General features: G+C 42.3%; 1 protein-coding gene across 2 annotated transcripts in view; it reads right to left on the reverse strand.

Annotated features, from left to right (window-relative positions):
* Positions 1–7933: 7933 nt before the first annotated feature.
* NPAS2 (neuronal PAS domain protein 2) overlaps positions 7934–17922 on the reverse strand; it is a 491193-nt gene continuing 481204 nt past the window's right edge. The window contains exon 20 of one of the 2 annotated variants that reach the window (XM_085622764.1): positions 7934–9576. In XM_085622764.1, the coding sequence (XP_085478890.1) occupies positions 9424–9576 (153 nt within the window). In that variant the 3' untranslated portion in view covers positions 7934–9423. The remainder of the gene's footprint in view (positions 9577–17922) is intronic. The other variant, XM_085622765.1, reaches the window with a different exon arrangement.

The following is a 17922-nucleotide window of genomic DNA, read 5'->3' on the forward strand; positions in this document are numbered from 1 at the left end:
CTTACTTTTCCCTTCTTTCTTACTCGTTCTACCAGTTTGCATTAACTTTTGAATCTTAGTCAGAGCGTATTCTTTAAGTGGAGACACTTTGCAACCTTGTTCCTTTTCCTTGTTGTAGGGACCCTCTTTATCAATTATATTTGAAATTTGATGGTTCTGCCAGGATTGCTTATTTCTCTTGTGGTCCACCAGATATTAGAGTATTACGGGTTCTGTTTCCAAGATCTGGTCTGAATATTCCATGGAGTTTTTCAAGAGAACCAGTATTGTCCAGGATCCTCTGTAGTGTAAAATGTGAATTAGATAAGAGATCTTGCTTATTGGTGGACTGTGAGGAAAGGAACAGTGGGAAATCCGGAGATTGCGAAAATTGTTCCTCTATACTTGATATGTTACCCAGAGTACTGTTAAATAATTGGAGTGTCTCCTTTGTTGTTTTGGTTGCCTCTGAAAAAAGTACTGAGCTACAATTAATATTCGGTAGAGTGAAATCTGTGTCTGGAATGTGAGATGGTACAACTTCTATTATTTGATGTAGTGTTTCCTGGTGCTCAGCTGCTTTTGTGAACTCGGATGCGTGATTTCCTTTGACTCCTTCGATTAGTTGGTTTGAATTACTAGCTTCTATCTTCCCAATTTTTTTTTTTTTTTTTTTGTGGTGTGCCAATGTTTTTATTTACTTAGTTATTTAATTTATGCAATCAATCTTCATCAATGAGGGATTTTTTTTCTGTTATTTTTGAAGTTCCGGGGAGCAGATTTGAGTGTTCTTTTTCTTAAAGATTGCTCTGTACCCAGTCTTATCATGTGGATTGTCCGATTTCTTAATCTATTATAGGACATGTCAGTAAGGCTTTCATTTAGGCTTAAAGAGACAATATGTTGGTATGTATTCTATTCCGGATAGACTGTAACAAAGATTGATTTTCCTAAAAAGGTAATATTCAGCCTTGTGCCGCTTTGGTCTGCTTCCTTGGGGGTCCAGGCTCACTCTCTGCTAAGGGTCACTATGCCCTCTGCGCTTGATCTCCTCACCTTACTTTCCAGCGCTGTACAGGGGGATTACTGCAACCAATTCGGCGAGGCTGCTACGGTGATCTCCTCTCTCCACTGCCCCCACCGTGCACATGCGCAGTGTCGTCTTTTTTGTCCTGCCTTTGGATTATTCCACAGTCCCTACGGCGTCCTACGTTCAGCGTCTCACTGACATGCCATAATTACATGTTGTTTTTATTATAGACTGATGAGTTGGCCCCAGCCCAACATGTGGTGTTGTGGCGAGCTACTAGATATTAATCCTGCTGACTGCCTGCTCTCCTTTGGACCTTAAAGATGATGACTAGCAGTGCATCTGGCTTACACCACAATTCTATTGTTGCTATATGAGTGGGGCTTGCCTGAGTGAGCCTCTTCTGCCAAGGTCCAGGGGATCACATTCTGCAGAAGCTTACTATGATTGAAAAAGCTGAGGAATCGGGGCAGATGGTGCCTCACCCAGTCACACCAAACACACCTGGGGAAGGAAGTTCGAGTAATGAAAACTGAGCCAAGCATCCTGCCGCCCACAACCCCGCTGTACCACCCCAATTTACCTCTTGTGTGAATTACTTCACCTCTATCTGCCAAGCCTTGCTGCCTTGCAGCTTCACCTCACTGTTGAGACACACTGTTCAGAGCTATTAATGCCGGCAACGTTCGTGTCCTGATGGCAAAAGAGTCACAATGGGACAAGTTTGTACAGTCAATTAGTCGGCCACTTTAGGCATTTGTGGCGTTAAGTGTGAGCCTCTGGCGACTTTAAAGATGGTTATCATACTGCCGCTTTGGCTTTTCCTGGTAACAATTTGTAGGGGGCGCAGGTGTAGATGTCTGGCTGGTCGGGGGAGCGCAGGAGTTGCAGCAGACACAAGCCGCACCGGCCTAATGCCGGCTGCTTCTTTGTACTACCGGCTCCTGCGGCTACCTAGAGCACTCTCCCCGCCCTATGCTGGCATCTGGACTGTACCGGGATTGCGCAGGGGTAGGGGCCCACCTCCTCCACAGCCTCGAGACCTCTTCAGCCACCTGCGCTGGGTTTGCCTAGTTGCTCAGGTTCTCCTCCAACCTCTGCTCAGCGCTGCTACAGCGCTGCTGGTCAGCTAGTCTTCCAAGATCTGCCTCTCTCGTGCTGCATGCTCGTTCAGAATCCACCAAACAGATTGCAATTACTTTTTAATGAGGATAGTTTGTTTTTTAACTCAGAAGTTTTACACGGGCAGGTGCTGAGCAATTGATGCTTGTTCCTTGGTATTGTATCTGTTATGACCTTCACACACGTTTGCTGCACCTCATGAAAATTGGAGTAATATTGCGATCTACCTATTTCATATGCTGTTTTTACTGATGTGATAACTGTAGCAGGCATAACTTAGTTGCTGTCCAGATTGAATAGAACGCCACTCTCCTCCATAAACAGATTACCAACTTTCTCAATTGTGTACAGTATAGATCTGACATCTTTGGAAAAGATTTTTGTGCACTACGGGCTTGATTCAGATTTCAGTGGACGGGTTACTCAGTCGGTGATGGATATCCCATTTGCCGAAATATGAATCCCATAATATCCTATGGGATTTATATTTCGGCGGACAGGATATCTATCACCACTGTAACTGAGTAACCAGGCTGCCGAAATCTAATTCAAGCCCTAGATTTTTGTTCTTAGTGTCAAAGGTTTTGTTTTTTTGGTATTCATGATTGTTAGTTCAAATTGTTTTGCAACTCTATGAATCTCTGGCCCAGATATCATCCAACTTCTGAGAGCTCCTGGATTTTCCTTCATATCTACAGCACCTCCATCCCATTAATGATAGCAAATGAATGTGTGGATGGCGTTCTGCTAGTGTCGCCATGTCGCGAATGTGAACAGACAGCGATCGAGAATAATGATTATGATTTGTAGCAAACATCCATGGAACCATTTGATCAAGCACTTGTACATACAAATCAAAATTAGCCTCTCTAATTAATTGAACAAACACATTTAAGTGCAAGTATCTGCAGATCCATAACAATTACCCAAATTTAGAAGTGTGGGTGCTCGTTTGATTTCCACTTAATCCAGTGAGAAATTTCTCTGTATAGCACAGCAAAAGTAATTTAATGAGCATGAAGTGTATGTGTTAAGTGGGAGACCTTCAATATAGCATCAGCTTTTCCTGTGGTAGTGATGTCAGCTCGTACTAACATACTGGTCCATCCACTGTTCGAAAGCCAGTCACCAAGTACTTTAAAGAAAGTAATTTCGATATAAAGTTCCCCCCATCATCCCAAAATATTTCTCTTCACCATATAGATGTCGTATATCCCATTAGATTTGTTTTCCTAGGGCAAAGCAAGGTGATTTGTTTTAAATAATTGGTTTTGTGCTGGATTGCGATAATGAACAGACTCTTTAATGAGTTTCATGCAATAAAAGACCATGGATTTAGAATGAGCACTTTCTGTGAACAATTCAGTAGTTGACAGTGGCCTATTGATAGGTGGTAGCAATGTTGCATGATATTCTTGCCAAGATATGCTTTCATCAGAAGAAATATTTTCACTCTCAACATTGCACATCACTCTTTCAAGCCATTTATATTCATAGGTGTTAGGAGCATCAATTAGATCACTTTGGCGAGGAACTACTACAGATAGAATTGGAACGTGATAATCTGTATTGTTCATTGAAGCTGGTTTGATATTTGTATACAGTACTGGAAGATTTGAAATCTGTTTTGACTTATTAAGATGAATTACCACAATACCACAGTCTATTCCTTCTAGTTCTCGTTCTTGGCATTGTGTCATAGTGTTTGCTGTTCCATGGAAGGAGTATTTTGCTGTCATGGAACTTGAGTTGTGATCTATGTTATTAATATTTCCACTGGTGAGTACTTGCACCTTCAGTTTTGGTGGACACACAATTTGTTCACTCTCATACAGTATGCAAATGCTATTTCCTAAGTCAGCAGATATTTTTAAAACCCTACCATGTGAAATACAAATACCTAGTTTATGGAACTTGTCTATAAGTTCTTGATTTCTCGTTTGTGGCTAGAAAGAGCAATGTATATGTACAGAGGAGTTTCTTTGTTGCTGTTAAGTCCAGAAACTGAAAAATAATCTGTTCTTTAATTCTTTATACTGATAAACATCAGTAATTCAGAAATTGACAAAACTATATTGGTCTTGGCTGTTTCACAGGAATACTGATCTCTTATGTTGGCTCCATCAAGCATCATTTTAACAAGGGCAAGAAGCGATTCCGGAACTCATTTGTTTCTACAATCATCCTCAAATGTTCCATTAAAGTTTTCAGATTTTTGCATCATGTCCCTTCAAACGTTTGCTGCATTAGCAATATTTATGGTATCTGACTTGTCACAGGCAGATACTAATGCAGATCGTACTTCATCTTCAAAATCTAACAGTACATCTCTTCCTTCATTGTATGCCTTCAAACCTCTTGTATTTCTGAGAATTCTCTCTTTTAATCTTGTTGAGTTAACCTTACCTGCAGTGGAATCCAGCTGCTTTTTTCTGCTTGTGCAAAGTCTTACTAAGTCAAAGAGTTTGAAAATCACACCGTACTCGGCCTGTGAGGCATAGACTGATCCGTCGATACTCCGACTTTCAACACGCGAGACGTCAATTGGGATACTGCACGGCATCCTGACCATTGGACACCGTTTGGCCGTATTTAGATGGTTTTCCCCGTGGGACGGAAATAGAACCACGAATTATAAGCATTTCACTCTAGAGACAGAGCCTTGAAAAAGTTGCAGGATACTACCCATGTTGCGACGAAACACGTGTCAGCTGCCTTTGTTTTAAGAGATCTTTCAGCCTGGAGACATACAGGAATAAAGAACAAAAGACATTTCCTGCATTTCTGAAATTTTTTACTTATTGTTGTACCTTGATGTATCACTTGTAAAGTTACTGTTTGGACAAGTGCTGGGGATTTGAATATAGAGTTTGAAAATTGTTTTACCATCTCCCACTCTTGAATCTTTCAAATAAAATACATGCTTAGCTAGAGCTATTCCTTCTACTGAGGTCTCATCAGGTGATTTATTTCTATTCTTTTGTACTCTGTGTGTTCTAGTATAGAGTCCAACTAAAAATGTATGATGGTATTCAGCATCCTGTGCGTGCATATCACCCATGGCCAATTTCGCAATAAGTGCTGTAAATTGAACTTACTCGGCACACTGACAAACATTAGCATCCACATCATCTGTTTTTGCTTTATGCATTACAGATGTATCTGATTCATTGCAAAAGGAACATGCTTTTCTTCCAGGAAATGTATTTGGAACTGGAATTGCCGAACGTGTTTGAACTGGGCTACTATATAAATCTGCATCACTATGTTTTCTTCTCTGAGCCTATTGCAGCTTTATATTGTAGCAATTGTTAAAACACAATTTATGTGACCGTGCATTGTTAGTCCTTAATGTCTGCTCAATACCAGAACCATCATTAGGCCGTTCTAGTTCAATATTCATAGGCATACATTCCAGTTCTTTAAATTTCTTCAGACTATGGTCTAAAACACTATATCCAGAACCATAATGTTTGCGTGGAGCATTTGGTGGGCTAAAAAGTCTTTCTAGAACGCTTTCCTTACAAAGAACACAGATGGACCAATTTGTTGCAACAACATCATCGTGCTGGAGAGCTTGACCACTGGTTGTGGGTGCTGAAATAACGTATTATTTCAATATGCAACTCATTTTCATACATTACAGAAGAAATGTTGAAGCTGAAAAAAGGTACATATTAATATATAATACATATTAAAAAAATGTTGATACATGTCAATAAGTATGAATATTTACATCAAATTTATAATAGATTTGAATTTTAAGGCTTTTTACATGATTTTGGTGGCCATTTTGTTTTTTTATTTATGAGGTCACAGTATAGATCCAACTTTGGTATGCACATGACATGCACTGACATGTACACATGCACGTTTGTGCCAAATTTGAAGCAAATCAGAAGATTTAACATTATTTCTTTATATTTGTCAGCCATCTTGGATTTTAACTAAACTATATGATGTCATAGGCAAGATCCACTTGGGGTCTTGCTCTTATATGGTTACTATTACAAAGACGAATGTATGTACCAACTTTCAGCTTCCTGTCACAAGGTGAACGATTTTCGTTAGAAAACAGGCTTAACAGTCATCAGGGCAGCATCTCCATTAGGGCTCTGGGGCTGTGCCCCTGACATTTATTTAGAGATACACTGGTATCTCTAAACAAATCGATATATTTAAGTCTGGGTTGTCTGTCCCAGACTGCCTGCCTGGCCTTGCTCTGAGGCAGGAGACGGAAGCCAGGAGGTAAATCAACTTTCTGAACAGTGACGCACGATGCAGGGCTTACTGCACTAAAGCCCTTTATTGCCATTGTAGTCTATGGCAGTATCCACTGTAGGCCAGTAAAGCTTTCAGCTGCATGGTTTTGGGCGTTGGAGTCTCTGTCTTTGCGTGAGAGCATTATTCACAGGCATAGATCCCACCTTTTCCCATTGGTCACACATAGGAGTGGATGGAAGCACGTGTGTTTTAGTGCTTTGTTCTCAGTAATAGTACATTTAAGAATGCTAATCTTCTGTAATGTATATTGTGCTGAGACCCCTCACCACGCTAACCTCTCCCACTGTGACACACCAGGCCTGGCTGCACGTCCACTGGCCCTCTTAGAAGTGGAGCTGCTGTATTTGTTATTCCACAAAATTGATTCAAAAGATGAGCAGGCCAGGGTTTTGTTCTCTTGTGAAGTTGATCCAAATATCCGAAATAAGTGCAGAGTGAGCGATATGTGCTTATAGTAGACAGTTATATGCTGTATCACATTAAAACGGGCCCTATCTTCATGGCCTTACCAACATTAATGCCAAAAACATGGATTGATTTATGAACAATGAGTGTTAAAAACATGAAGGCAATGCATTTCAGTGATTTAGTTCCTCTCTTATTTCACGTGTTACTTAATCTTGCCTTCCTCAAGCGTTAGCTATTTAATCATGTTATGTTTCTGTATTTCTTTTCTGTGCATACTTTGAGCCGTGCTAGGTGTTTATGGGGGTACCAGGTGTTTATGAGGGGCTTTGATCGAGAACTCTGACGCTGAAGTCAAAGGAAAGTGCCTATCAGTGGGTTGGCCTCTCTGCAGAGCACACAAAACAATGGTCATGTATTCCACTTGTAATTGCAATTTCGTGAAAATATGTGTGAAGGGGTGCATAGATAGCCAAATATTTAGATGGCACAAACAAAAGGAAATACATTGCTAAAATGAGAATGGGTGCAGCCTAATGTTTGGAAGTGGTGAAGTGAGGGAGATGCGAGGAAGTGCATTTGGGGAAGAGTGAAAAGAGGGTGCTGAAGAGGAAAGAGAGATGGTTGAAGATGTACAGATGGACAAAATGTGCAGAGAAAAAGGGGATACATATCCAACATAAAGCGCACATAACTGAAGGCCAAAACTCCTTCCACAGGCCTCAATACTATTGAAATGAAAAAAATGTAAAATGTATGAGGTTAAATATTTGTAAAAAATCCTTGTTACTCATTTATCTTGAACAGCTAACAACCATTGACAAAGCTAATCGTACTGACAGGTTTTAAGTGTAGGTCAGTTGGGAATCACAGAAATGTATTTTGCCTGTTCCCTTTTAGAGAGCCCCCACATTTTTCATTCCACTTATATTGCTATAAGACTGATTGCAGCCAGAAGCTGTGGGTCCCTGCCGAAACCTGGTTAGAGTATTTTCTTCCAAAGTTGATGCCGCATGCAGTGCAAGACACTGGGCAAGCACGCACTTTAAAAGGATGAAGTTGTCGCGTTGTACAATTTGCACATTACAGTAACTGTTGAACACATCAGGAAGATACAGGGTAATTTTTAATGTGTTTAATATTTCAAGACTATAAATTTCCACTGCTTTATAATTCTTGCTTTATCACTAAATTAAGTTGCTTTAAAATGCACCATGTGCCAATCTTTTTTAATTTTTTTCTCTGGAGGAGGACCCAGCCTGGACCCCACATTTGTCCATTAAGCTTGCTTGTGTTGCTCACTACATAAAAGCCATAACAAGCATTACGCCTCACCACTTTCAAATGTCACCAGCTGCCACTGACAGTCATACTACAACACAATAGCAGGTTGAGAGCTGGCTATGCTGAGCCCACAGGAGCACTTGTAGCCCTCACATTGAGAAAACTACTTTTAACATGGACGTTCACGTTGTGCTGGAGTAAATTGCCATAACTAAAAGTGAGGCAACCAATGGCTGTAGTGGGCTGGCGCAGTGCCCATGCTGTATGTTTTGGTGGGAGGAAACAAATTGTGAATTTCAAGTTAACAAACCAGTGGAAGAAGACGACTGACCAAAAGCCCCTAAACGTTTGTATGTTATATATCTATATATATTGGAAAACAACAGTTTGGTGAGACGGCTAAAACTGTCTCAAAGACCTGACTTAATAAGAGTCTCATTGTGTTGGGGTTGAAGGATACAACTCATCAAATCAGACCACTGTGAGACAGAAATGGTCCTGGGCAGGACACAAAATATGGAGCCACTGAATCAAAAGCAAACACCTGAGATAGACAAAAAAGCTATCCAATCATAAACAAAAGCCATCCAATCATGAACAGGGAACTGACTCAAATGTCACTCTAAGTATATTGTACGTACTGGAAACAAGAGATCTGTCAATAGAAAGTCAAAGCTGTCTGTAGCTGAGACCTAAAAACATGCTCTTTTGCTGTTGTAACAGCAAGATGCATAGCCAAAGCACCATATGACTAACGATAAGAAATTGCAACTCAGCACCAGAAGCTCTGCATGACAGAAAAAAGGTTTCACTTTGTATATATAGAAATGCACACACATACACCAGGTGTAGATCACACAGTCTGTCCATTTTAGTTGTGTGCCATTTGAACAGAAAATATAGTAAGGACCCGTTCAGAAAATATACCTTCTTCTCAAAGTGCTTTAGTTTCTTTCTTCTGTACAGATCGAGCACGCTCAGTTTCTTGTTGCTGTTTTAGCATGGCCTAATTATACTCTTGCACACAGTGCTTTCCAATGGGAGATAGGAGGAGCTTTGCAGCATGAAGGCCAGCTACCATGCATGTGTAGATGACAGTATGCTACACCTACTGCAAGAGTAGCCTGCCATGCGTCAACCACCTTGGAGCACACTATTCTGTGACGGCTGTCACATCTGTAGTTGTTCAGTCTCTGACAGAGTAGTCCTGACAAATACTGTAGTTAAAGTAATGCAGATCAAAATCCTTTAGTGTTCAATCCCCACATGATTCTATGATTCTTGGTCCTTGAGAAATGTCCACTGATGATAACTGAACCCTACGTTGGTGGCTGCGGTACATTTGTGGATTCTGACAGGTTTCTTCTCTGTGTGAGTTGCTGCTCTGGCAGTTGTTGAGGTTGGTACACTGTGGTTGCTTGCTGCTGAGAATATATGGACTGTTCACCTTGCAATGAGCTTGAGGTCTGCATCTGTGTATTTAAATAGAAAATATATAAGTTTGGAGTGTATGAAATACAGAAAATTGTGTAATTCTAAAGGTGGAAAACCAAGAGCAATACATTGAAAACTGACATCCTTAATTGGCACATAAAATATTCACTTTTCTGTTTGGTTAACCACTTGTGTGGGCAATTATGGGTCATGAGAGCTGAAGAAATGTCAGGCAACGAGGATAAGCATTGAGGGTCTCATTTATGAGGCCCCTTGCGCTGCCAGAACGTCACTTTTTGTGACGTTCCGTGGCGCAGGAGCCTGCTCCATATTTGCGAGCCAACAATTTGCCACTTTTTTTTAGCTTAATGCTGCCTCATAAATACCATTTCCTTTAACACCATTTTCTATGTTAAAGAGGTGTGCAATGGGTGTTGCTGGGGGCGTTCCCAGCAACATCCATGGCTTTTTGACACTACCCCAGATTTATGAGAAATTGTAAATCAGAGGCAGCACCAAAAACATATGCCTCTCCAGGGGAGGCACAACGGGGAGAAATATCTTTATTTCTCCTCGTTGTTCCTTTTTCTATGTGTGCTGCATTCTGTTAGATGCCTCTTGTCTAAACACATATCACAAATGTATGCTCTTGAAACTAATCATGGCCTGCAAGATTGGCAACCCAGGAACTTCCCTATCAATGCTCTGGATATGAGTCACATCACAAAAGCTTTACAGGACACAGACAAACTAAAAGCAAGCTTACTTCTCCCAGAGGTGTATTATTCCCTCAACTCAAGCTTGTGGCTGTTTGGTGTATCATTCCGCCTTCAGGTGGTGCTTACATCGGAATGCGTGACTTTTTTACATTTGAAAAGTACACTCAACCATCAAGCTGTTTGTCACATTCAATCTTTTATTCCTTCATTCCATGCAGAAACCAATTGGTTTTTGCTACTTTTCCCAGTAATGGCAACAGAGCATGCGTTATTGAGATAAACAGCATTAAAGAACAATGTGGCAATATTTGGCATTGTATCCTTCGTTCGACTTCCTTTTACTTACTCACGGGGACTGCCCGTAGACAAACCACAACAATAATTTGCTGAAATCTAAATTTTCACATTTCAGTTTTTCCTTTTCTTTCTTCATGTACAACATTTTTCCACGAGAAGACCAGCCTTTCCCCCTAAAGCACCCCTTGCCTATGTTTTTGGGACATTGATCTGCCATGTTTGCTTACTTACTCCAACATTTGTGCACAAAAAAGTACACGTACAAATGGGTTGCAAATAACCACTCGGAACGCTATTGAATACCAAAAAAGTAATGAATGTATTAGTGTTAACCACATTATGAATGTCCAGGACCCATCCGAGCTGCTCCCCTGCAGGATAGGATCTATCAATTGTCATAAGGTGCAGTGACACATGTGGGCAGTGCTTAGTTTGTAAAAGAATGATTGCAGGTGCCCAAATCTTTGCTCACATGTCCCGGCCATGCTTTAAAATGTTGGCGTGCTGAATGCCAATTGAATTCACCTCATGCCTCTTTTATCCACTAAATGACACTCCCTGCCCCTTTATTAGGGTGGTCAGAGATCAGAACAAAAAACCAGGATGGGCACAGACATAAAAATAGGACTAAATATCACTTTAGACAAATGTGGTGCCGCTCAATATAGTATATCAAATATATACAAAATATATCGCTGTATGCGACGAGCCTCCAAAATCATCACTCGTTCTTTAACCAACCATTACGCCGTGCATCGGTATTCAAAAGTATGCATTCCACATTATACTCAGCCTGAAATGTATCTTATAACATTCTATATGGCAAATTGCATACTACCAAGTACTATATAAGTACTGATGATTAAAATATTCCACCGTATATATTTGATATACTATATTGAGCGGCACCACATTTGTCTAAAGTGATTAAATTATATAATTTCTCTAGCAGTGAAATTTGGGCTGAGAGAGGAAGATGTTTCCTAATTTACGGTACCTATGGCATTAATGCATTAACTTGTATACACAGTACCGTGCCAAGATGGCCGCTGCGACATGTGCAATGTGATCAGTATTGTATACCGTCGTCGATGTTGTTGCATGAATGACGTGAACAATTTAAAAATGCCTCCGCGCAGCGATCACTGTAAACACTGATGAAGGAATTTCCGAAACGCGTCTGTTTTATGTGGCTGATTAAAAAGCAGTGACGATACCCCCCGAGTGCTGGACTTTACTTGAAAAGGTGATTAAGTCTTTGGAGCGCTGATTGGAACGTGGAGCACCATCACGACGAGCACCCACCTCTGAGTGCCTTGATCTGAAGGTGCAAAACAGGAGCTTGATATATATATATATGTATATATTTTTTTTTCACATTACCTCCCCGTTCTGTGAAGAGCTCTAGGGTCCAGCTGCTGGTGGTCCTGGCCTTGACCTATGGATTCTGCAGCCCTGATTCACAAACTCAATAGACCCTGCTGTGCTGCTTGAATGAGGCTCAGCAGTACAGCAGGAGAGTTTAAAGAACTGAACTTCTGTCCCCGTTTCTAAGAGGGCCGGTTGAAATGTGAGCCTGCACAACACCATGATTAATGTGCAGGTTCACCAGACCCTTCCTTAAAAACCGGGATATTTCCTTGTTTTAGAGGAAAGGGTTTGGACGCGGGGACAGTCCTTCAAAAACCGGGACTGTCCGGGCAAACCCGGGACGTCTGGTCACCCTACCCTTTATGTCTCTCTTGTAGGTTACTGCTTTCTCGCTTTGTGACTTTTTTCCGTCTTTCCTTTCCTCCTTTTTTCTGCTGTTTGTTTTTCCCTATTTTGCTCTCTGTCAATTATTGATGAGGAAAAATAAGCACCAGTCCCCAAAAATGAGTGCTGGTGGGCCCCGCTGGCAACCACCGGCTCAAATTAAGTACTGCATGTAGGGTCTGTTTTCATTGCCTGCATTAGGGCTCTTGGCATCTTTGGTAAGTCATAGCTCCCCTGAGAACACCCCTGTTGCTTTACATAGGCCAACATTTGTCACTGTCGAAAATCTGCAATAGTTCCACATTCTCATAGGTCAATTGCGAGATTCAAGGTCGTAAAATTTCTCAAATTCTAATTATTTTAATCAGGATTTCGGAACTGCGACCTTAACTTAAACTTTTTGTATTGATTGCAAATCTAATATATGACTACAAAACGTTTTGTGAATGAGATGATTCCAGTGAATAAAGCAATTCCATTGTTCTGAGCTCATGTCCGCCGAAAGTTCCTATGGGGTGTAGGGGAATATACAAACAAGCATTGGCATAGCCAATAGGTCTCGCCTTTGGGACCTTATAAGTGTTTAGCCATGCAACGCTTGATGTTGTTGCACCAAGGATATTGTGCTGGATAACTAAACACTTATAAGGTCCCAAAGGCGAGACCTATTGGCTATGCCAGTGCTTGTTTATTCCCCTAATTTTGTTGAAAGGGTCTGTTTGAGTAGAAAACCATTATTATTAGTAAAGGCAACCCCAACCACAATGGTACGTTTTAAATCATGAGTTTGTGCTTCCCCAGACCAAACACTCTAAAAATACACTGCCTACTAATATGGATGACATGTAATTCCTACACCTTGTAATCCTCGTGTTCTTATGTAACATTGCCAATAGAATGATTTACACACCTTGGAGTCATTGTCTCTGTATATTGTGTATGCGATGTAAAGAGCTCTGACACCCTACACTGGTATGAGTAGCACTATAAAACAAATGAAATGCATGTGAGAAAATGACTGGAAAGATAAAGGTCATTATTGGAGGGTGGAAGAGAGGCAACCTGTGGAGAAGGAGGCCACTGGAGGGTGTGCCAAAAAGGAACGTCGCACCGGGTGCCACAGGGCTAAAGCCGGCCCTGGTGCAGGTACTGAGTACCAGTGAGTTCCTGTTCATTTAAAGCACTGGCACATCCGGTATCTGTTTTGCATATTTCTCGGGAGATGGAACTACTGCTGTTTCTCCTACAGCTTTCTATAAGGACACGTGTACGACTGCTGCGTGGATTGTACCTGTGCTGCGTGTTTCGTGGAAAGCTAGTTTCCCTGATGTAGTCTGTGCTGTGCAAGAAACGCTTGCCCTGTTGTTTTTGGAGCCGAAACAGTCATGTGAGGGAAGCTTGGACTGCGGTTGTTCTGCTGTACCTTTTTCGCTGGGTGCCAGAAGAATGAACAGCAGTCACCTCTACCATACCTGTTGACTGAGAGAGGAAAACGTGTACTGTTTTCGTCCTTGCTGTGCCAATTCTGTTTGCGTGTGAGAGGCGAGCTATTGTCCAAGACGTGTCAATGTGTGGAAAAGTCTTGCATGGGTGCTGCACCTGCTGCGTGAGATAGTAGTGACGCCTGAGAATATGCTTCTACTATATCAACCCAAAACGGTTGTCTGTATCCATGTTTGTTTTTATATTGCATTGTTTCGTTGTAGTGTCGTAACATCAGAGATGAAAAGTAACTGAGTAAAAACACTTCCGCAAAACAAGATCTGTAATTCTGAGACTGTCTGCCTTTTTGATTGGCCAACAGAAGTATGTCCTCTTACTAAATGGGAAGTAAGTGCAACTGTGTGAAAGCGAAGTGTGCTTTTTAAAGCGACTTAATGCAATCTACAAATATTGCTGTTGTGCCAATAGTAGAACGGTAAGGGCACAGGGCAAATAAGGAGGGATGTATGCGATGGCCCAACGCTGGCGTGGAGGGTTGAGCCCAGAGGTCAAAGTTCACATCCTACTGCCCTAACCTGACCCTCCTCGGCGTGTGTCCAGGCATGGCCCTGGGGTACTCTGGCTTTCAGATGGTTAATGAGTGCAATGAGCTGCCTGGGTCAAGGGTGAAGAGAAAGGTCGAAGGGTGAAGAGACACTCCCGGAAATGGCAACCTATGGGTCCATGTGGTGGTGAGAAGCTGCTGGGGAATACCTAAGGCAGAAAGAAAAGAAAGTACTAATAACCCACGACACATAACGGGCCAGAGGGTTCCCATAGAAGACACATTAGTAAAACCAGGACGGAGGCAACTCAAAGCAAATGCATACAAGCTATTCATGTGTTACACCAGCCTGTTCGTGAAATGTCTATGCTGGTTACAGGTGACTTTACGTGCGTCATGTTCGCATTGCCCTGGTCTACTCTACTCTATTTGATGTTATGTGGGGACATCATGCTGCGATGCCACATCTAGTGGTGGGAAATCGGACATGATTTATTTTAGGTGCTAAGCAATTGCATAGCACTTGCCATGAGTATTATAGCTAAGTAGCACAATTTTAATTTGGGCCTCATTTCATGAAGTTATGATATCTGCCCAAATCCTGTGATGTCAGAACTAATGCTGTTTTGTAGTACCTATGCTATAACTTCAGGCCTGTGCTACCATGTAAGGCACAATGTTGTAATGTCAGGCCCAATGCCGGGATGAAAGCCCCAATAGTGTGTTGTGCGGCCGATGCTTTGATGTGCTGTAGCGTTTTTCCTTGTGCAAATTCAGGGCCTATATATAGCACTACCTGATGAATCGAGATCCACAACTGTGGTTAGTTGTTAAATTAATAATGCGAAGAACATTATGGTCCGTAAAAAGGACAGAGAGTCATTACGTTTTCAAACCATAAATGTTTAACAAACGCTCGCTAGGCAGCCACGGCACCCGCGCTTTACTTTTAACATTAAAAGTAAAGCGCGGGTGCCGCGATTATACCAAAAGTAAAGTAATAGAAAAAACATCTATTTCTTTACTTTTGGTATAATCGCGGCACCCGCGCTTTACTTTTAATGTTAAAAGTAAAGCGCGGGTGCAGTGATTATAACGTCATCACGATCACGATCGCTGTGAAAGCGAAAGTGATCGCGATGACGCTCTCCTGAGTGCTGCTGGCTGGCCTAGCGCATGGCGGCTGCGCGCGTGCATGCTCACATGCTCGCAAGCGCTAGGCCAGCAAGCAGCACATACAAAATGTCTCTCCGAGCCAGCGCATGCGCTGGGCTCAGCGAGACCTAAAAAGCGGGGAGTCCGATATTTGCACTTCGTTAAGTGAACATGGCTGCCTTCTCTAAGTCATTATAGCAATGTGAGCTCTACCAACGTGGCAGTGTAATATCTTGAAAACGATTCTCAAAAGGATACATGTAAACTACGGTGAGCATACATTTTGCCTACTTATAATCACACTTATCAGTATTTCGGTCTTTCTCTAATATTAAAATCCTACAACTTTCTAGATAACAGGTGTTATGGTTTATTTATCTATGTGTGGTTGATTTGCCAGCCCTATGTACGCATACTGAATGTATGTCAGTGTATGGGTGCGAAAATATTGAATATAATATTTTAGAAATACTTTCCCCCACCCCTTCCCCTTAATGTAAGTCATTTTCAGGTGAGTGCTCTCCACACACATCCTATGAAAACTTCAGTCTGGTGCATTTCCCCATACTTTCTACGCCACCAACATAAGGTCCATTCAGGTGTAAGTCAGATGTGCAAATAAATGTGGTGAATCAGACACATTTTCACCTTTGGCAACGTTCACTTTCCAGTCTACATATATACAACTGCATGTTTGCAGGGTATCAATGTGTGGCATACTTTAAAAACATGCTGTCACAGGGGTTAGGAGATGGAACTATTTGCCCAATGACATGCTCTTTTCAAGGCCACTCCCTGCCAACTCTATTCGTACACCATAAACGCATGAGAATGTTTTTGGGAAATATTCTCGATATTGCAGCAGTAGCGGCTGCTACCGAACAGGGGTGTTAGGGGGAAATAATACAAATAAAAAGAGCACTTACCTTAATACTGCTGTCCGCCACCTCTTCTTTCTCCATTCTCCTCTCTGCACTCAGCAGGAAGCACACAGCCTCCGGGAATTCTCTGACCAATCTCAACGCTGCCTTACAGCAGCGTTGTGATTGGTCTGAGCGCCGTGGGTCAGTGCTCAGACAGGGACTGTAATGCAGCCTGGGTGAAGAACATGCAGAGTACACATGATGGTTTAGCCTGCCCGAGCTTGCCGGCCAAACCATCATGTGCACTTAAGGTGCTGCCACTACTCCTCCCCCTGTGACGTGGGGAGCCCAGCCCCGCCCACCTGGCTTCAACTGCAAGCTGAATACAAAAAACAAAATGGTAATAACTAAACGTTATTATCAATTAATTTTTTGTATTCAACTTGCAGTTGAAGCAGAGGGGTCACGCTCCTCCACCTTAGTCGAGGAGCCGCAGCTGTATGGCAGACAGTTTTAGACACTACTCTGTGGCCCACAAAAATTATTTAATAGGTCTCTGTTGCTAAGACCTCCGAATAAGTAGCGGTCTTTTTTTTTAAAAACCCCATGATTTAAAGACTAAAACAACATTCAGGTCTATCTGCGGCTTTAATGAGAGTGGCCAGGCGCCATCAAATACATTCCCGCACACACACACACTGCTGTATGCTGGTAACTGCCACCCTAGAACCTAGGTGGCTCTTTTATTAACCTCCTGATGTCATTGCCATGCCACACTAACTACTCCCAAGTTGCTGGGGTGTACTGTAACCACCACTAACTCCCCTGATCTGTGGTAGACTCCCTTCACTCACAGTGTATGCACGTGGACATCATATTGCTGCACCCACAATAAGTTATCAACCATGAATGAGTCGGTATCAGCACTGCTTCTTGTATACACCATAAAGTCATGCAGCACTTGTCAACGGAGCAGGTTTGCCTCTCGGGTAGGATTGAGATTGTGAGTGTCGGACTCCCACCCCCTTTGCTCTATTCTCTGAGAACTTCTCCTCATTCTGTGTCTCTGCAGATGGTTTCCTGCCATCCATGCGTGAGGAATCTCTTTCACTTGGGCTTGTGTTGATCGAATGTAGGGCTGCATCATAACTCATCGGGTCGGCATCTTCTGGCTCTTGATGGGATCAGCACCTTTCGCCTCATATCTTTCTTGCCCCACTGCTACTAAGATAATGTTTGAAAACAGACACATTGGAGGTGACCTCAACGTCTCCCCTTTTGGCAGTCATCCTGGTCCCTTGGCAGTGCCAGGACGACGGTCCCTAACCAGGACCATATCCCCCACCTGCAAGTTCCAAGTACCTGGCCCGCCTCTGAAGGCTGACTTGCAGAACACTCTGCTGCCATCGCTGAAATACTATATGTTCATTGGTACTGCCAGGTACCAGAAATGGATGGTGAAGGGGTGACATCCTGGACAACTCGCCTCTTACAAACCTGGATCGGTGACTGGCCTGTGGTGGCTTTTGGAGGTCTGCCGGTATTTGTGAAGAAATTAGTAGATCGCCCACTTTAGGGGCTGAGGTTTGGCATGTGAAATGAGTACTA

This window comes from Triturus cristatus, chromosome 8 (genome assembly GCF_964204655.1).
Source record: "Triturus cristatus chromosome 8, aTriCri1.1, whole genome shotgun sequence".
Lineage (NCBI taxonomy): Eukaryota > Metazoa > Chordata > Amphibia > Caudata > Salamandridae > Triturus > Triturus cristatus.